This window comes from Carya illinoinensis, chromosome 1 (assembly GCF_018687715.1).
Source record: "Carya illinoinensis cultivar Pawnee chromosome 1, C.illinoinensisPawnee_v1, whole genome shotgun sequence".
In the NCBI taxonomy this organism is placed as follows: Eukaryota; Viridiplantae; Streptophyta; class Magnoliopsida; order Fagales; family Juglandaceae; genus Carya; species Carya illinoinensis.
The window spans coordinates 47,781,750-47,803,199 of NC_056752.1; the positions used below are offsets into that span (position 1 = coordinate 47,781,750).

The 21,450-nt window shown below is 36.1% G+C and overlaps 2 protein-coding genes across 7 annotated transcripts; both read left to right on the forward strand.

Annotated features, from left to right (window-relative positions):
- Nucleotides 1–256: 256 nt before the first annotated feature.
- LOC122279020 (uncharacterized RNA-binding protein C1827.05c) lies at nt 257–4,423 on the forward strand. Of its 2 annotated transcripts, none has more exons than XM_043089269.1 (10): nt 257–408; nt 665–767; nt 865–979; nt 1,096–1,151; nt 2,329–2,376; nt 2,461–2,558; nt 3,508–3,577; nt 3,674–3,784; nt 3,922–3,985; nt 4,134–4,423. In XM_043089269.1, the coding sequence occupies exons 2-9, from the start codon at nt 669–671 to the stop codon at nt 3,970–3,972; spliced, it is 648 nt and encodes a 215-aa protein (XP_042945203.1). In that variant the 5' UTR covers nt 257–408; nt 665–668; the 3' UTR covers nt 3,973–3,985; nt 4,134–4,423. The 2 variants fall into 2 exon arrangements, with proteins under 2 accessions (XP_042945203.1, XP_042945210.1); XM_043089276.1 differs by having other exon boundaries at nt 4,145–4,423.
- A 1,627-nt stretch (nt 4,424–6,050) lies between these two features.
- On the forward strand, nt 6,051–19,633 carry LOC122279026 (light-mediated development protein DET1-like). Of its 5 annotated transcripts, none has more exons than XM_043089310.1 (13): nt 6,051–6,188; nt 6,766–6,826; nt 7,530–7,659; nt 8,823–9,250; nt 9,360–9,588; nt 10,322–10,495; nt 16,587–16,655; nt 16,780–16,836; nt 17,714–17,794; nt 17,898–18,062; nt 18,234–18,332; nt 19,014–19,113; nt 19,369–19,633. In XM_043089310.1, the coding sequence occupies exons 3-13, from the start codon at nt 7,588–7,590 to the stop codon at nt 19,506–19,508; spliced, it is 1,614 nt and encodes a 537-aa protein (XP_042945244.1). In that variant the 5' UTR covers nt 6,051–6,188; nt 6,766–6,826; nt 7,530–7,587; the 3' UTR covers nt 19,509–19,633. The 5 variants fall into 5 exon arrangements, with proteins under 5 accessions (XP_042945244.1, XP_042945224.1, XP_042945250.1 ...); XM_043089290.1 differs by having other exon boundaries at nt 7,554–7,659; XM_043089316.1 differs by having other exon boundaries at nt 7,554–7,659; nt 10,358–10,495.
- Nucleotides 19,634–21,450: the final 1,817 nt, after the last annotated feature.

The following is a 21,450-nucleotide window of genomic DNA, read 5'->3' on the forward strand; positions in this document are numbered from 1 at the left end:
TAATATTTTTTATAATATAAAAATTATAGAAGTAACGATTAATCTATATTTTCTTACCATTTAATAATTTTTCTTAATAATTTTTTTTCCTTACATGGCACAAAAGAAACATCTCAAGCCCATTTCATATAATCGATGTGTGCGTGTTTTGGACCCAATTCGGTCTTTTATATCACATGAGCTGTAAATAAATATCGGGCCTGTAGCCAATTCTGAAAAACAGCCCAATTCCGGAATCCAGTGAGTCAATCCCGAGTCCGAATCTCTGTCCAAAAACCCACAGCCGTTGGATTTCTCTCGCCCTAAAAATAAAGTGCAAAGTCCTAAAAATAAGAAATCATTCTGCCGAACAACTTGAAACAACTCGTAGACGTTGAGGATCTAAACCCTAGCCGGCTCTCTACTGAGGTATGCTCTCTAGCACATGAAAAACTCTGTTTTCCTTTCTCTTGCTCTGCTTTCTTGGCATACCATTAGTTTGAGAAAACTCGGATATGGCTGTTTTACGCACGCGCACAACACTATGGGCTGTGTTAAATTCTCTCATCTTCCAAATCGATTACTGGCTCTGAAATCTTTTTATGTGTGTGAGAGATAAGTTGTCGTGTTTGCTTAAAAAGAAAAGGAAGGTAGAATATAACGTTTTAGTGTCTGGTTTTATTAGTGAGATGGGGATCAAGGCAAAGAAAGTCATGAAGAAGAAATTGAAGAAGGCTTCTTCGCACTTCTCAGTTTCTGCGCGCAAAAATGAAGCTCCCGACTTCTTGGTATGCTGCTTATAACTTTGACATTCTATACTCCTGCTAATGTATTAATTTACCTTCTATTTAATCAAGTTACCTTATTTTTATTGACATATTAAAGCCTCTAGAAGGTGGTCCTGGGCGTAAAATTCCTGAACAGAAACCACCTGAGGATAAAGTTACAGTTCTCTACATTGGTCGGATACCGCATGGGTTCTACGAGAAGGAAATGGAAGGTGTGATTAGATTGTTATGTAATTTTAGATAAAGAAAAGTGAAGCATTTATATATTAGCAGTCATGTCCATGGAGTTGTCCATTTTTCTCTTCACTGATCAGGTCATTACTTTCAGGTTTCTTTTCACAATTCGGTAAAATCAAGAGACTAAGAATTGCACGGAATAAAAAGGTTAGGTACCCGGGTTTATATGTAAACGGTTTTCTTGTAGCTACTAGCTTTTATAGTTGTGCATCTATGCATTTTTTTTTTTTTATCAAACATATTAATGTGGATGTTCTTTGTATTTTTTATTGTTTTCATTTTTCTTTTGTTCTTGGCATCTCACATCCAAGTTTGTCTTGTTAATTTTGGGGAGGGGGTTGGGGATTAACTTAGAAGTTGGATTGACCTTTTTCTATTCTTGAATTTATGTGAATGGACCTTTATAAGAAGTTGGAGTGGCCTTTTGTTTATTCCTTCCTTCCTGTGGTTGGCAATTAGGGGTGATTGCTGTGGGGGCTTTTGAGTTCATTTGTTTGTAAGATTGTTATGTTGTCATTTCCCTCTCTTTGGCATTGCTGTGCCGGCTCATGGATTTTAATCTGAGCTAGAGCATAAGGAGTTCGTAAGAAATTTGGCTAGGATAGATAAATCTTGTCTTGCATATGCCTTGCTCAAGAAGGTAGATTTTAATTTTGGATGCTGAATTGGGAAGGATGGAGAATTGGGTAGGAATGGATAGGGGTCATAGTGGGTAGTGAGCTCTATTGGGTCCCCTGGGTCGCACCTTGTTGCCATGGAGTTAATGCTTTGATTATAGGTCCCGGTTTAAGCTGTAGTTAGAGGGATTTTGTTTGTCTTAAGGAAGATCATTTCACTCCAGCCGCTTAGAATGCAACATGCCAGGTTGACTTTGGTTTTAAACACTTCAAATGGTGAATTTCTAAATTTCCAGATGATACATTTCTTGTAATTAAAGCTGTTCCAAGAAATAAGTCAGTTGCTGAAAACAGATTTTCTGTTGTCATTCCAAAGATTCTTGATTATCTAGTGAGGTCTTCCAGTTTTTCTGCTGCTTAGACTGACAGTTATTGAATAGGTGAGATCCCCGTATATAAAAAAATAAGAATGAGATCATGATAGAAAATTGTTGAAACACTAGAGGCCTCGCCTGTGATTAAGTTTCAGATTCGCACATGTGCGAGCTAAACTAATGGTTTATTTATTTATTTATTTTTATTTTTTATAATTTTTTACTTTCTATAAAAATACTAATGGTTTTTTATGTTTATTTGTTCAATTAAAATTTTTTGTTCTATGTTTGTGGCGTTAACTCTTCTGTTTCTCTTAATTTTATGTTTCATAGACAGGAAAATCAAAGCATTTTGGCTTCATCGAGTTTGAGTCTCCTGAGGTTATAATGATCACCTTTTTACTACCTCCATCATCATCATTTCCTTTTATTCTGTCTATCCTAAGATTCCTTTTCGGCATGCAGGTGGCCAAAATTGTTGCTGATTGTATGCATAATCAGCTATTGTTTGAGCACCTTTTGCAGGTCTACCCTATTCCTTCAGAGCACGTTCATCCAAAATTGTAAGCAGCTAGTTAATATACAATGATTTTGTAGCGGTCTATTTTATAGCCAAGTTGTTCGCATCTCTATGTTAAAAAAACTATTGTAGAATATTGATTCAAGCCTGATACAAGCTTTGTGAATGGTGTACGTTACACTGAAAGAGAAATAATAAAACATACGAGGGAAGTAGCAGAAGGGTTGAGCCACTTGCATAACTTTGTTCTTATTCATGCAATGAAAGTTGAAGGAAATTATTCTTCATCCTTGTGGAGGAGTGTTGTTCTTGACTTTTTGTTGTAGATTTTATCTATTTTGGGAAAATAATTTGCTGTGGTCTTATCATAGCATTCTGTATGATAACTTATGTCCGTGTTTACCTACTTTCATACCCATGTAATGAGCTAGGGAGGTTGTGGTACATTTTATGGTTTCCTTAGCTCATCCTCCTAATGATACAAAATTATAAACAGTAGACACAAACCAAGGTTACAAGTACTTTCTGGTACATTTTCTTCTGGTGAAATCATTAGAGAAAAGTTAGAAGACTTATAGTCAGATACTTACTAGTCTGGTGTCAAGGATTATCTTTTTCTCTGTAAGTAATAATCGTCCTAATTAAAAAACATTTTAGGTGCTGGCATCAATGATAAAACAATGCACCAGGCTGTGTTTCTGTTGTAATTTTTCTGGATGTGGTAAAATTCACTTCCTTCATTATGGCAACTAATCTGGGTAAAGCTGTAGGGAGGTGGTGGAAATAAGGGTACGGATGGAAGTGTCTTGAAGTATGTTGTGGAGCACGTTTTTAATATGTACTTTACTGATGAGTTTAGTTGCTAACTTGATACATGTATGTGCATGTTGGAAACAGTGGCCTTTATATTTCTTACTTCGCTACTCAATACTTTTGCCTTTTGCCAATGCATTACGGATCATTTATTTTATGTCATTCTATTATTCTGATAGGTGGAGGGGTTTTAATTACCGATACAAGCCAGTCGACCGGGTTCAAATTGAACGAAAGCTGCAAAATAAGGTAGCCAGCTGTAAGGGGATAATCTCTGGAAGCTTTATTGTTTTTATTTCTAAAAATGGCTATTGAACTTTTCACTGTTCTGTGTTGATTGCTCAGGAAAGAACATTGGAAGAACAGAACAAGTTTGTAGAGAACATCATGAAGCGAGATCTAAAACGGCAAAAGAGAATAGAGGCTGCTGGCATTGAATATGAATGCCCAGAAATTGTAAGCACTACACCTTTATCTTAATCTGCTGTGGCATAAATTCTTAAAACAAATAGAACTCGAGAAAAAGTATCATCCAGTCTCCCTGCTGATTTGAGGTTGATTTTGTTTTTGCTCCGTATTGTGATATTTCGCAGGTGGGTATCATCCAGCCTGCTCCAAAGAAGATAAAGTTTGCCGATGACTAGGCATGATACCTTGGTAAAGTTTCGTGCTTTTTTATTTTTTTATTTATTTTTAGAGACCCCACATGATGAGATTTGATTATTATTATTATTATTGTTATTATTATTTTCCTTTAATCTTGATAAGTAAACAAGATGGCTGTGTTCTCATCCTGTCATTGTAGATTGATTTTAGGACACGGAGAAGTGGTGCACAAGAAGAGTTATTACGAAGATCAAACGAGTCGATCTTTATCTCATTTTGAAACGGCTTTCTGGAAACCCGAAGTTCTCCGGCCTTGCATCCTTGAGAAATCCTTCGAAGCTTGCTTTTTATGACTTTGTTCTTGTAAGATCCTTTTTTACGTTGGCTAATTACTGTTAAGGAGTCTGGATGTAGAATATGTTACTTATGATAGAAATTTCCATTCAGTTTTAAAAAATAAAAAGCTCCAAAACCGCACCTTCAGCAGCAGCGTAATAATCCAAGAAACTGGTGGGTTGTCCAGACCGCAAAGATTACCCAGAAAGTTGTTGCTTGAACCTTTTTAGACTTTCGTCCTTGTTTTGACGAATCTAAAGAGAGTGGCTCTGCCGCACACACGGGGATCCCGCCAAGTTCTTTTTTGTTTTGTAATAATTCTTTGAACACTTTTAAATAATTTACAAAAATAAAAACAATTCACAGTTAAAAAAAATAATAATAATAGTGGGGATCCCCCACTGTAAGAGCAGCATTTCTCATCTAAAAAGAGATATTACAAACTGAACCGAGAGATCTTAAGCTTTGTTTGGACTAAGAAAATATTTTAACTTATCTAATTATTATAATTTTTTATAAATTTATAAATAAAGTATAATAAATAGTTTAATTTTTATTAATTTTAAAATAAAAATAAAAAATAATATTTGATCTGTTATTTAAAGCTTTCTATTATTTCAAAAACAGCTGTAGTAGAGAGAAAAAGTTAAACCATTTATTTTTTCTATTTTTAGAAAAAGCGTAAATATAGCAAGTATTTATAAGTTTATTGTTGTACAGAAGAAACGTAATCAGTCCCGATGGTTTCCTCCGAAAGTATCGAAAGGGAAGTGGCTACGATTTAAAGTATCCTTCTCATGATATTCTATGATATAAAACTCTTAAAAATCTCCGTAATTTAAAATTTTCATCTTTTAACTTTTATTAATTTTTCAAGCAAACACTAAATGATTTATATATATAATTTATTATTTTTACTATTATAAAAACATGTGTATTTACTGATAAGACAAATACTCATGCATTTAATGAATTTTAAACGGTTGAACATTTTAAAAGTTTGAATATTACACAACTTATACGTGCAATGTTAAATCTTTTTATTTGAGTGATATTTAAAAATAAAATCTTTAAAAATATTTAAAATAATTAAAAAAGTCAGCGCTATAAATGCGTCCTTTATACTTGTGTTTACATATAAATGTATAAGTTGCTTTTAGATGCTGCTGAATTGCCACGTGAGATGAGAGGTTTGTACAGGTTTGACAAAATGGGTATGGTTTATCGTTTATAATTTTTAGATTTGTTAGTTATTGGGTTTAAGTTTTATTTTATAAAGGAAAGGTTTTATTATTCTAAGATTTTTTTTGAGAAAAATTATTTTTATCAGTTATTATTTATCATTATACACCACATATTTTATAAAAAATATTTATATATTCTATAAAAAGTACCTCTACATCTTATCAAAAATTTATAAATATGTAATGTGAAAGTAAATAGTGACTGATGCATATCACTTTAGGGTTACAAGTGAGGTTTAATTTAAAAATAAAAATTACATATATCTATTTTTAAGTGGATGGTGCTATACCAATGACTGAGAACGACAATTTTTTTGAATCATTTTAAAAATTTTTTTTAAATATTTTTAAAAAATATTTTCTTTATTATCAAATAAAAAGACCAACTAATCAATGAGAATTCTCGATAGCCATGCCGAGAGGTATTTTCCTTTTTCAATTTAGATATAATCATTATTAATTATAAAATTTGTTCTTATCTATAAATATTTTGTTGTTATTATTAATATTAAATTATTATTATTATTATTTTGAGAAGACTAAGGAGATGGCTCCTGCGGTCCCACGTCAGTCGCCAACCCTGTGGTCTCTGTGCACTCTGGCACCACCTCCTCCTCCGCTTGCTGTCTCTCTTTTCATCCCATTCTCCAACACTTCCTCCTTGCTTCCGACGGGTAAGCAATTCTCTCTCTCTCTCTCTCTCTCACATGATACAACATGATGTAACGCCCATGGTACTTGGGTCGGCCGAGGATTATACCGACTTATGATTTAATTACTCATATATGTGCTAAAGTAGCAATGACATATGGTTGCAACTCTTCAATGTCTTCATGCATATTACGATCCTCTTCCATTTTCCTTTGCTTGGTCTGTATAGTTTGGTTTCCGTATTGGGTTTGTGCTCATTTGCATTTATTTTAACGTTACGATTTTTTCGCGATGCTTTGGGCCACTTGGAAGAATTTGAAAGTAGAAAAGAAGAGATCAAAATTTTCTTGTCTCGTTTTTTCATTTAAAAACGGAACGAAAAGAAAAGAACCCGCGGCATTCTTGTCGATGTCTTAATTTTCTGGTGATAAAAGAGGGTTCTCCTTTTTGTATCTGTACTCTTTTGTTTTACATTCTTGTCCCTCTTTTTTTCAATCAATCATTTGGTTGGGGTGTGGGGTTGGTTAATGAGGTTAGCACTGAATCACAGTGGCTCCTACTGACTTCCCTTGTTTGATATGTTTATTTGTTTTGATCCAGATGGCAGCAACAATCGAACCGTTCTCTTGTGCTTTGAAAAGAAATAAAACTCAAACGTCTGGTATGTTTAAGTACTAATGGAGTCATTAGATGGCTGTTTGTGAGGCTACTGCTTTGAATCTAGTGTCTGATATATATATATATATATATATTTACATATACTCATAAATTCATGTGTAGTAATGCTTTTATAAATCCTCTACACCATACACTGATTACGTGACATAATTTGATTTGAAAGATAAATTTTAAAATTTGAATCTTACAAATCAAATCTTACCATTTAAGTGATGTGGATAGTGTGCTCTATACACTGGCTTGAGAGTAGAATAATTCTCTCTCTCTCTCTCTCTCTCTCTCTCTCTCTCTATATATATATATATATATATATGTAAATGTGCGTGTGTGTACTTGTCGGAATTTGATTTCTTCAAATGACCTCAGATCATTCATTTTGCAAATAATTCTATTGTATTTTTTGGAAGGATTCCATTAAGTGGCTTAAAAGATCTTTTTGTTAACTGGGGTATATTTCTTCCATGGATGTATCAACCAATGTTGGTTTCATGATCCATATTATGATACATCCTGGGATCATCACCTATTTGGGAGAATTTTCTAGTATTATTGGTTCCTAGTCAATACAGTAACTGGACTGCAAATTTGATATCAGTCCTTAGTAAGGAAATTCATATCTACAATGGGTCTTGGTTATCCAATAGCTACTCCCAAAGTAATGCTTCCAATAAATGGTTAACCTATAGGCATTTTCGTATCCTGGCTTCCAGGGGAGATGTTGATGGAATTTGTGCATCAGTAGTAATGTTTAGGAGAAGCAACATCACTGCAAGGATTTTTCAGCGCCAAATCTGCACTCCTGCTCCTGGAACTAGTGTATTTTCTTCTTACCCTAGCCATTTGTTATTTTGTATAATTCCATTTGTGGACTTTCGGCACTTCGATTATCTTGATCATTTATAGTTCTTACTTCTATTGACTAGCTGTAGTCACTAGTTAATGATTTGAATGTACAATGACGGATTGAAGATGATCTTCTGTGAGCTTGGAGTCATCTTTTCCGTTGGCTGAGTTATTAAACTCAGGCTTTCCTTGGGTCTATTTGTATTGAAAGTTTTTCTTATTTTGAATTTTGGTAATTTGGACCTCTGTCTCTATCGATGGTAACAATCAAAAGCTTAAGCTACTACAAAGTGGGCCAATGTCATGGACATGGTAACATTAACACTACCCCTCATGTTTAGGACCACGCGGTAGCGATGATCCAACTGTAGAGGACTTGCACCGTATGTAACAGAAAAAACTAATGAATAGGATATATATATTTTTTGGTAAGTACTAATGAATAGGATATATAAAGGCTTGAACAAAGAACCTTGTACAAAAAGAAAGCTTTGATACCACCTCTCACATCCAAGCTCAACAGAATTAGAGCCTAGCTGGAACTTAGACAAACCGCAGCAAACTGGCCCAATTCATTTAACCAATTACAGAGGAAATTTTGTCCAGCACTTGAGGTATGAGAAAAAACAAACAGGCTCTATACCATATGAAGCATCCTATCAAAACCTTAAGCTATTAGGAAATGGGCCAGAAATGTATATCAACCTCACAGAGACATTAAACATTAATGTTTGTTTTTTCTTCTTGAAGAACACCCTTCTCTTTTTATGTATCAGAAAAATGAAGAAAGAACACCCTTCTCATTTCTTGTGTTTTCCATCTTATCATGGATTACATTTTTTTAATGAATAAAATAAAGATTTATTAATTATGAAAGAGGATGTTACCCCCAACTTACAGGGATACAAGAGATATTATGGAGTACATGTTCTAACCATAACACAAAATCAATATGGTTTCTGCAAAAACTAAAATATTACTGGAGAAGAAAAAATATTCTTACAGTCCTGAATATTGGGGAAGGTGCTTATATGTCGTGTTATTTATTAAAACCTCGTTTTCTATTTGCAAACAGCTTGCCAGAAATCATTTCAATTATACAATGCAAAACCCAAATCATACTATGCTGCTTGCAGGTCCATTGTGCAAGGCGATTTTATGAGAATTTAGTCCCAAGTTGTACCATATTTGATGTCGAATGCCCAGACCAATCATTCTGCAAATTTACTGATGATGGCCAATACCTAATAAGTTTCAGCAGAAACCAACAGAATCTGATCGTTTACAGACCAACATGGCTTTCATTTTCATGCAAAGAAGAAGATTGTGATGCTTTTGATCTCCCTCCAAAAGCAAAGAGATTTGAAAGTTTCTTCACACGGTTATATAGTGTATCGCTTGCTTCCTCCAATGCAGTCATATGCAAAGACTTCTTCCTTTACATGGAGGGTAACCATTATGGAATATTTGCTACTTCTACTTTACCAATTCATGAGCCGCCTGCTACCGGTGGAGCTATTCAGGGAATCCCTTATATAGAAAAGATAACCTTTCATCTAATAAGGTACATCACTGGTTCTATATATTTACAAGAGACTAACATGTAGAAGTTCTAATTCATTTGTAGAGGTTGCTTCATGCCTTTTTTAATCCATATTCTCTGATATAATTAGATTGGAAGATGGATTCGTATTGGACGAGAAGATCCTTCACAATGATTTTGTTAATCTGACCCATAACATGGGTGTCTTCTTGTATGATGATTTATTAGCAATTGTGTCGCTTCGCAATCAAACAATACACATTCTCCAAATTAGAGACTCGGGGAACCTCGTAGATGTACGAACTATTGGGGAATTCTGTCATGAAGATGATGAACTTTTTCTCAATTCAAATGCTCAGGCAAGTGTCATTTATTTTGAAGCTTTTAGTGTGACTTCACTAAGCTTCAACGAGCATTCTACAGGTTGGCTTTGGCTTTACACTTAGACTTCTTAGAATTATTGAAAAAGCATTACCTTTGGTAGGGTAGAAAGGGACAAACTATTACTTCAGTTTAGAAGTTTTGTCTGATTTGATGGGGAAAAAAGAATATTTTTTTAAGGTTTTTGTCTCATAGGGAGATCTACACGTACACAAAATTCTTTCTGCTATCTTTGGATATAGAAGTAGGAGGGAAAACAAGGTTGGCTGCTAAATGTCTATAAACGTTTACAATTGTGTGCTCTTCATAAAAGATAGTTAGCCGTTTATTCAATCATTAATCTTATACTCATTTGGGTTATCATTTAATTTTTGGGGAGCATATAAAATATAATTGGGTGGTGGGAGGAGAGATGGAATCTACCCTTACACAGGAATTATTATTTATTATTATTTGAGACATAGAACACTACCCTTGCACAATAATTATTATTTTCTTATTATGCCTCCAGTTAGTTAGTGATGTTTTTTTATGTCTTGGTTGGTTGGTTTCATCGACATGCTTGCTGTTATGGTTAAGTTCTCAGATTTCATTGTTACTAGGTGTTCTCTACCCCCTATCATTTTCATTTCAATCAACACAGTGAATAATTACTTTTTCTCATGCGTCATGTGTGGAGCTTTGAATTGACAGTTCAGCTATTAATGGCAGTGCTTGGCATTTCCTGACAAAAGTAAACTGCATCAGTTGCCCAGGATCAATGTTCAGAATGGTTTACAGCATAGCCAGCCTAATCTAGAAGATTCTTTTCTGACCGGCATCAAACAACGCCTTCTTTCATTCATATTTCAAGGAATATGGAATGAAGAAAAGGACCATACCTTGGTCGGTTTTCTTGCTTTCTGTTCTATTTTGTTTTTTATTTTCAGAATATCTTTTGTGGATTAACCTATAAGAAAAAATGATTCTCTTATGCAGATTATCTCATTGTAAGCATTGTTTCAGTCATCTGTGAACAAGATAGGCTGTTTTCAAATCTCTATATCTACTTTCTTTCATTTTACCATTTAATGTAAACTTATCAAGCTTTATCCCACTGGCAAATTCAACTATTTCTTCCATCATCATTGATTTGAAAGTAGTGGTTTTTTTGTTTCTTAATAGCTGATCACTAACTTTGAGTCTAGTATGCATTCTAAACCTTACTATATGGTTTGATTTGTCAATGGTCCATATAAAGAGTCCTATAAATGTTTGGTTGAGTTCTCATTTGTCAAAAATTAGCATGACATAATCTAATAAGATAAAGGTTGAAGGGTTTTATTAAATCAACCGTAATGGTTTCCAAAGGAGCAATAACCAGTAGTGCATTTGATGGGCAGACTAGTGCTGAACTTGAGGGTGGGTCTCCACCAACTTCTCACATGAGGAAAGGTGTTTGATGTAGAAAGTCGTGATCAAATTTAGGAAATATTTAAAGAAAATTCATTTGGAGTGAAAACTAAATAGGTTGATATTTTTACTAGGAGCTGAACTATGTGATTAAAAAATCACCTTTTAGAAAGAAATGAAGTTAAATCAATTGACTGGGATTGAAGACGAAAACAAAGAGAGAAAAATACTTTTGTTGTATATTCATTGATTGCTTTCGGACGATACATATACATACAATGGCTATTATATCCTCATAACATACACTAATTACAACTATGTATTCTAACACTCCCTCTCAAGCTGGGGCAGATATATCATATAAACCTAGCTTGGAACAAAAAAGCTTTAGCTGACTATAACACAGTGGTTTGGTAAACACATCTGCAAGTTGATCAGCAGAGCTCACAACGGGTGTAGAAATGTCATTACTGAATATCTTATCTCGAATGAAGTGATAATCAATCTCAATGTGCTTAGTCCTCTCATGGAACACAGGATTAGACGCAATATGCACTTTCGCTTGATTATCACAAAATAACTGAAGAGGGATAGGAACTGGAAACCCAATCTCCTGAAGAGTGTTCCAACCATGTCAGCTCACTAGCAGTGTGAGCCATTGCTCTGTATTCAGCCTCTGCACTAGATCGAGCTATTACTGTTTACTTCTTACTCTTCCATGTAACCAAGTTACCTCTCACAAAGATACAATATCTAGTAGTCAATCTTCTATCTAAAGGAGATCCTGCCCAATCAGCATCTGAAAAAGCTTCAATTCTAAGATGTCCATTGGTCTATACCATAATCCAAGGCCAAGGGCTCGCTTAAGATACCGAAGAATATGGATTACAGAATCCCAATGTGAGACCCTAGGCATTTGTAGAAATTGGCTCAATATAGTCACTGCATAAGCAATATCAAGTCTTGTGATAGATTAGATAATTTAATTTTCCAACAAGTCTTTGATACCGACCTAGATCTTCAAACCCTCTTTCAAGATTTTGCGATTTAGATCCATAGGAGTGTCAATAGGCCGTGCACCCAACATGCCAGTTTCTTTCACAAGATCAAATACATATTTTCTCTAAGATAGGTTAATACATTTTTTAGATCTACCGACTTCAATTTCAAGAAAGTATCTAAGTTTGTCCAAGTCTTTTGTTTGAAACTGATCATGAAAATTGTTTTAGCCTGGTGATTCCAGCTGAGTCACTCCCAGTAATTACAATGTCATCTACATGTACAACCAATAAAATATGACCTGCATCACTATGTAGATGAAATACCGAGTGGTTTGTTTGACATCTATGAAGACCAAATGAATATACAGTATCAGAGAACCTCCCAAACCATACTTGAGGAGATTGTTTCAAACCATATAATGCCTTTTTTGACTTGCACACAATACCTCGACACTCCCCCTGAGCAACAAACTCAGGTGGTTGCTCCATACACTTCCTCATTTAAGTCGCCATGTAGGAATGCATTTTTAATATTCAACTGAAATAAGGGCCAATCCAAATTAGTAGCAAGATAGATTAATATCTGAACATATGAAATTTTGGCAATAGGGGAGAAAGTCTCATCGTAGTCAATGCCATAAGTTTGAGTGTAACTCTTAACAACCAAGTGAGCTTTCAGTCATTCCATAGAACCATTAGGATGAAATTTGATTGTATATACCCATCTACAGCCAACAGGTTGTTTTCCCGGCGGTAGAGGAACAAGATCCTATGTCCCATTATGGTGAAGTACATCTATTTCATTTTCCATAGCTATTCTCCATCCTGGATTAGATAAAACATCTTAAACTGTCTTAGGAATAGAAAATTTTGAAAATTGAGAAGTAAAATATGCAAAAGATGGAGACAAGGCATGATAAAAGACATATTGGCTAATAGGATGCTGAGTAACACAAGAACGAGCACCTTTTCGGAGAGCAATAGGTGGAGATTCTGACGCACTAGGTAACTTAGGATCTGAAGACGAAGACAAAGTTGGTGGAGGCAGGGGAGCTGAGGGTTGTAATCGATGCGAGTACACCTGTAAAGGTACAAGAGAAGGCACTGAAGAGAGTTGGGTAACAGTGGGTGATTGTGGAGGAGAAATGTTAAGAGTAGGTAATGGAAGAGGATCACACTTAATAGCCGAAGACGTGTATGAAAAATAGGATATGGACTCAAAAAATGTGACATCAGCACTCGTGAAGTAACGTCTAAGAGCAGTACTATAGTAGCAATATCCTTTTTGAGTCCGGGAATAACCAACAAAAACACTTGGTAGCACGTGGATCAAGCTTATCAAAACCTAGGCCAAAGTTATGAACATAGTAAACACACCGAAAGATTTTAGGATGAAGAGAAAAAGATAGCAATGAGGGAAACAAGATGAAGAAGGGAGAGGAACCATCGAGGATAGATTTGCATACGGTTGATAAGGTGACACGCAGTAAGAACACCATCACTCCATAAACTTTTACGAACATGCTTGTGCAGTAAAAATGCTCGGGTTACATCTAATAAATGGCGATTTTTGCGTTCAGCCACCCCATTCTATTGGGGTGTATAAGAGCATGAATTTTGATGAACCATTTCTTTATTGCTTAAGTAAGCAACAAAGGCACTAGATTGGTATTCTTTAGCATTGTCAGAACACAAATTGAGTTTTAATTTCTTTTCGAAAGTCTTTAAATATGGAAAGAAGTTCAGATCGTGTTTTCATCAGAAACAACCATGTCATACAAGAATAGTTATCAACAAATGTAACGAAATACTGAAACTTGTTTGATACAATGTTAATTGGTCCCCATATCCGAGTGAACCAATGCAAAAGGACAAGATGTTCGATTATCAACTCGAGGTACAAAAGACACACGATGGTGTTTACTAAGCTGACTTGCTTCACAAGGAAAGGGAGACACATTTCCAAAATTCCTAACTTGACGTTTCAAAAGAGAAAGATATGGGTATCTAAGGCGGCAATGCCATTAAAAAACGGATGATGATGAGGAAGTGAGGGCTCGAGTGGGTGACTGCTCGACATCAAGGTAATACTGACCACCAGCTTCATGCCCTATACCAATCTTCTTCCCCGTTTTGAGATCCTGAAAGATACATAAAGAGAGATAAAAGGTCACAGAATATTAAAGATTTTGAGTAATTTTACTAATAGACAACAAATTAAAGAAAAAACTAGGAGCATATAGAACAGATAAAAAGGATATAGAATCGGTGAGTTTGGTGGATCCAATGCCCGTAACTTTAACAAGAGAATCATTAGCAAGAGTAACACTTTTGGAAAATGACATAGTACCTAACTTAGATAAGGAATGAGACAAACCTGTCAGATGTTCATTAGCTCCTGAATCGATGATCCATGGGTTTTGAATAGATGAGACAAGACATGCAGATGTTGTACCTGGTTGGGCAGGAGTAGCTTTGGAAGATGAAGCCGCCCGTGTGACTACAAACTGATTATACTCATCTTTCGATATGCTAATCATCTCTAGAGTCAAGTTGGAACTCGTTGCTTGTGATGTAGCATCTTGTCAAATGGCCTGATTAGTGGACCCAAATGGTCTACCATGTAGATTCCAACAATAGTCCACCGAGTGATTAGTGCAACCACAATGGGTGAACTTACGAGATTCATGAGCTCGAGTGTAGTTACCTCTGGCATTACATCCCCCACGTGCACCTCTACCACTTCGGCCTCTACGCCCACCAGGAGCAACATAGGAGGTAACTAAAGTAGATTTCTCATTATTCTGATCAGAGGATAACTGAGGTCCTTGTTCAGTTAATGTAGCTCGTTGAAATCGGGAGAACACGTTAGGAAATTAGGGAAGCTGTGGGTTTGCCAAAATTTGAGAGCACAACTACTCATACTCAGGTTTTAAGCCAACAAGAAACCGAACAACATTGAACTCTTCACGTTGTTTTAGCATAGTTGAAACATCAGAAGTGATAGGTTGATAAATTTTGAGTTATTCACATATGCTCATCACTTGAGAATAATACTCTTCTAGGCCCAAAGTACCCTGTTCCAACGCAAAAAATTGTTGACACAACTTATAAATACGGATTGTGTTTCCAACACCCAAGTACATTTGTTTGAGATGCCTCCATATCTCTTGAGCAGTGTCAAAGTGTACTAAACTAGTACAAATATTAGGCTCAATACTAGCCAACATCAAAGAGCAGATTTAAGCATCTTCTTGCTTCCCATTCAGCAAATGTAGAACTAGTCAAGTCAGGCATTGGATCAACCAAGTGGGTACGTCTTCGCTTTCAAAAACATTTCAACAGATTTTGACCACAAGATATAGTTTTTTCCATTCAACTTCACTGTAGTCATAGGCATATTAACGTTTGGTGCAATAGATAGTGACTCAAACTTAGCTGCCATGGAGAAAAGTATGAAAAAATGGATGAAAACTGAACAAATACAGGCTGGAAAATAGAAACCCAGCTTTAAAACCAAATCTTGGATCTGTATAGGTTGAAAACAGATTGTACCGGTTGAAACAAGCCATTTTCGTGTCTGAACCGGCCTGTTTCGGGTTTGCACCGGCCCATATCGGGAATGAATTTTCCTGTATCGGGTTTGGCTGTATTGGGTTCAAAGAAAACTGAAAACCGAGAATAAGCTATCCTAACTAGGGATAAGGGAAGCAGGGTTACCGTATTCCTGTTACCAAACAGGTGCTATTCCATATAGGAATAGGCTCTTACTCTAGGTTGGGGGCATGCACAGTTGAGGATAGGATAGTGGAGACCTGCAACCAAATGTCCCGAGACTTCGAGTTCTGCTGGCGATAAACAGCCCTTCCGGTAGCTGATGGAGATGGCGAACTCACCGGATATAACACCCTCTTGCCACCGGAAACACTTTGGAAAAGAAAAACTTCCGGCCAAAAAGAAAAAGGACGCACACATGGCCACTAACCACCAAGCACCACCACTAACTCCATCGCACAACCACCACCAGAATACTCAAAGCTTTGGTACAATGAAGACAAAAACAGAGAGAGAAAAATACTTTTTTTGTATATTCATTGATTGCTTTCGGACTATACATATACATTCAATGACTATTATACCCTCATAACATACACTAATTACAACTATGTATTCTAAAAGAAAAAGAACCATTTTTTTCCAGTGCTTGTTCTCCTCCTTACTTACCATGGTAGAAGTTTCCTTTGTAACTATGGGTTCGTTTCTTCCTAGTGGCTCTATTCCATCCATTTATAGCGGTTAGGTTCACTGGAATTCCAGGGCAGGGTTATGATTATGAAAGGTGAGAAGAGATATCATACAAGTCAGACTATCTTTTGGTATGAATATTACCTGGTTGAAGTTGGGGCTTTTGGCCATATTTTCAGGAATCTATAGTTTAAAGCCCTATTGTTTTTAGCACAAGTAGTTTTTATGCCAGATCAAAAAACTTCTTGACTGAATGGTCCATGTTATGTGCTTTAAAATTTTTGCGAATATTTGTATGTCTATTTCATTGCTTTAAATCCATTGTCCTGCTTCCACAGAGGGTCCAGTGCTTGAAGAAGAAATTTTATTACCATTTTCAAGATTATGCAGACTTGATTATCTGGAAGGTAGGTTCGTAAGAGCACATGTTCATGCTGTTCTTTTGCGACATTAATTAAATGTGAATATCACTTGCACATTTGAAATTGAAGATCTAACGTAAAAAGTTGTTTATACACCACTCTTTGACAGGTACAATTCTTGGACCGGCACCACCTGCTAATCAAGTTTGGTAGTGTGGATGGAGGGGTGAGGCTTTCTTCTTTCTATTATTCTGGTTTATATCACTTGAACCCCCTGCCTCTCACGTGGGGCTCCAAAATACTCTGATGACTACTCTCTCTTTGGAAGATAAAACAGGACTACTCTGGGGAATGAGCCTTTCAGCCGGACATTTCTGTGATTCACTAGATACAATCACATCATCATGGCTGTGATGGATATTTACATCATTCTTTGCTTTTTGCTGGGAAAGCCTTCCTTTCTTGCGTCCACCCATGAGGGCATGTGGGAAGGGTCCATAATTCTATTAAGAATTTGCCCTCTTTTGTATAACGGATCATAAGTGGGGTCAATAAATTGAGTCAAGAATCTTTAATTTCTATAAGAGTCGAGTGTTATGTCAAAAATGATGTGCCTCATTTAATTCCACTTTAGGGAAAATTCATAATTTCAATAACATACACAGTTATTTTGATATATTCACAACTCCCAATTCTATGTGATCAGAGATCTGTTCACAATTCCCATTCAATGGGATAATTGATCGTCAATTGAATTTTTTCTATAATCTGAGTTATGGATTTGAAGATAAACTAATGGATGTTGATATATATATGTATCAATGCCTGCATGCCCACGCAAATGGAAGATCTTTTAGGCTCTCAAGTCATCTAGTCTTTAGCCTAATCACTGGTCAGTTAAGCCTATTATGAAAAAAAGTTTTATGATGTTCATGGTGGCTCTGGGAGCTTTCAAGTGATACCCACTTAAGTTGACAGTGGTGAAGCTTATTGTCTTGCAGAGTCCTAAGAATCAAGGTTATTGAAGTCTTTCTAAGAATAAGCAATGTGCTATTTATTGGAAACTGTTAATTTCTGGTGGTTGTCCTCGTTTGCAACTTCAGGTGTCGCGAAATGCTGATCAGCACCCAGCTTTTTTTGCTGTATATAACATGGAGACAACTGACATCATTGCATTTTATCAGGTAATTTTATGGCCAAGTCGTGCTTATCAAGTAGAACATGCTTCTTCTTTTTTTTCCTGGAAGATATAATATTTTTAAACTGGAATATTTCTATCTTTTACAGAATTCTCCGGAGGAGCTCTATCTCTTATTTGAGCAGTTCTGTGACCACTTCCATGCGACATCAAGAAATTCTTTGTCTATGAATTTTGTTTCATCTCACTCAAATAACATTCATGCTCTGGAACAACTAAGATGTGTAAAAAATAAAGCAAGCAGCTCTTCACAGGTGAAGTTTCTCTTTAGCACTTGCTTGTAAAGATATTTTACACGGTATACTTCAGGAACCTGTTTTCTATCTATAGGGCATGAGAACAAGTTTGATCCGTGGCTCTTTTGGCCTCATAGTCTGTAGCTTTGTCACATAACCTCATATCTCATCATCTAAGGAATTCTGCAGTTTGTGAAGAAGATGCTGAGCTCGTCTTTGCCTTACAGTTGTCAGTCACAGAGTCCTTCTCCCTATTTTGACCAATCTCTCTTTCGGTTTGATGAAAAGGTTTGATCAAAAACCTATTGTAATTTTTTCTTTCTGTGCTACTAGGTACCCAGTATTTGTGCATGTTTGGGGTTGCGGTGGATAATATAGCTTTTTGTTTTTGGGCTTTTAGTTGTAAAGAAGCTCTACTATTAAAAGGTGCTTTACCGTTTGATAACCATGCCTAAAACACTTTCAAACATGTTCCATTTGTTTGGAAACAATATAAAAAAGTGATATTTGATGTAGAAATGATATAAAAGGTCATTTGAGGTAGTGTCATGCGTGTGATAGATTAGTGGTCAAAGATGTGATAATCTTAAAGTTAGGTAGGTATTTTTGCCCATTGAAAGTTTTCTTTAAAAAGGAATTACGTTTCACTTTATCTAGAAAAACACATTTGAGAAAAAACGTTTTAATATGTAACGTACTTTTTAGTTGTTTTTAGGTTAAAAAGTACTTTAATACGTAACAACCCAATTTCATCATTAAAGAGCTTTTGAGGCTATTTAAGCAGTTTTTATGACCCTTAACGCAACCCCAAACAAGCCCTTTGTTTGGTAATGGTATGTTGAAGATGAAGCTCATCGGACTTTATTAGCAATTTTTCTCTCCTTAAGTTGTTACAATGCAATTTTTGGTTATGCATTTAAAAATTTATTTACTGGGGTTTTCTCCATTTTAACTGTCCTGCTGTTGCAGCTGATTTCTGCTACGAACCGGCATAGGCAGTCAACAGACCATCCAATCAAGTTTATTTTAAGAAGGCAACCATATTCCCTTAAATTTAAGATCAAAACAGGTATATGTCTTTGCTTTTGGTATTTGGACGATCCACAGGTAAAATATGAACTGGACGATCCACAGTTCATATTTTAGGGAGTGGTATTTGAATCAACAGGCAAAGGTTTTTCCTTTTGGTATTAATTATTTTTTCCTTGTCCTTGTTCACTTAGACCATCATCATGAGAGTTGGCGTAAATTCATATTTCTGTAATACCTGTGAGTTGAGTTTTGGATCATGCAAACAATAATGATTCCCTGGCTTTTTCTTTAGGTCCTGAAGCTGGTAATACGGATGGTCGGACAAAGAAGATCTCTTCATTCTTGTTCCATCCAATACTACCTCTCGTTCTCTCCATTCAGCATACTTTGTTCTTGCAGCCGTCAGTTTTGAATATTCATTTCCGGAGATGAAGCTTCTTATTTTGTAGACAGCCTTTTAGCGAGATTGTAGATTAAATTGAGGAAATGCGTATTTTTATTCTGAAATTGTACAATAAAAATAATATACAGTCAGAGATTGCAGTTGAATGCTTGAACCACTGTCCTAAAACATTCATTAACCACTCTTAACCTTGCAACGAGGAATCATTGATAAGAGTGGTTTTTCCTACCTCTAATATATATATATTTTTTGATAAGTGACTAGTTCTACCCACACCCCCGGGACGGGCGTGCCAGTCCTGCCCATATATTGGGGTAGGGGTGCTACCCACACCATACGGTGCGGGGTAGACACCCCCCCCCCGGGGCATGGGGTGGATGGGGTAAATCTCCCCCGTCCCCCGCTCCAGGTGTGCGGGGGCGGGGTACCCCATCTCGCATGACGGGGTACAGGGTGGGAGGCAATCCGTCCGGCCCCCGCACCCCCCTTCTGTGCCTTGGGCCTAGGAGCATTTTTTGGGCCGAAAATGGCCCAGAAGCAATTTCTAGGCCATTTTGGGCCCAGAAACCTCAGCCATAGGCCAAAATGACCCACAAATATGTATTTTTGGCTCAAAAAAAGTTTGTAGGTCATTTTCATTTTTCAGCCCATAAAATTATAAGTAAAAAGGAAAAAAAAATTAAAAACAAGATTAAAAAAAAAAAGTGTTATGAATAGTAATTGATTTTATGGCTAATAAAAGTTACTAGTCTAAGAGTCTAATACGTAATAAACTAATAATAATAACTAAGTTATTACAAAATTGAAAGGCTAAATAATTACAAAATTACAAACATAAAAGTGTCCAAAGGACATTGTATCAACATTACAAATTATTGAATACAAAATTCGAACAAATAATTAAAAATTAAATATTCTAAAGAGACTTGTCAGCTGTGGCTTGTCTTTGAGTCAAGGGGTGTGACAGTTGGGGCAGCCCGGGCTTGAGCACATTTTTATGTTGCAGAGGTGCTAGCGTCTCACGTGTTACTACAAAAATTAATATTAAAATTAATAACGATGAAATGGAAATGAATATAAAAAAATTAAAATAATAAAATAAAAAACATTTACCAGGTGGTCCAAATCTAGACTGATCACCACCCTCATCGGTCTCCTTAAAATCTAAAATATCCGGAACATGAATATCCTTTCCTATCGTCCAACTCTGTGTGCATATCAATGCCTCTACAGTTGTAGGAGACAATAAACTACAGAAAGAATCCAATATACGACCTCCGGTACTAAAGGTTGACTCTGAGGCAACAGTGCTAATAGGGATGGCCAAAATACAGCGGGCAATCTCAGAAATGATGGGATATTTCTTTGAGGCATTCTTCCACCATCCTAATATATCGAAATGATCATTATCATCTTGGACCATATCCGCTGACAAATAGTTGTCTAACTCAGAAACGACCTCCGTAGATTAATGGACTAGTGTGGGATTCTGTGCGAGGGTCTTAGTCCACGGCATTCTGCGCTTCTTTGTAGGAGGCCCGGTGACGGTGTCTGTAGAAGGCGTTGGGGTCGGTGTATGTGTCTTCGATGTAGTACCATCCTTAATTGCCATAAACTCGTCATACAATTTTTTCAGGGTATCTCGGGCCAATTCACCAATAATTTTCAGTCCATACCTGATCGTAAACAAGTCTCAACCCATATAACAAGCCTGAAACTTTCAGACGGAGATCAAGAATAACAGCCACATATAAGAAAATATTCATTCTAGTCAAATCTCTCCAATACTTGTCATATTTTAGTATCATGCTCACTGCCATCCCCCTCATCCTTTCACTGGAACCCCTACGCATATCTTATAATTATTCTTTTACCCTACATATTTGTTGACAAAACCCATGAGATGTAGGGTACAAAGAACCAGATATATTCAATGTGACATCATAAAATAATCCAAGAAAATCAACAAAA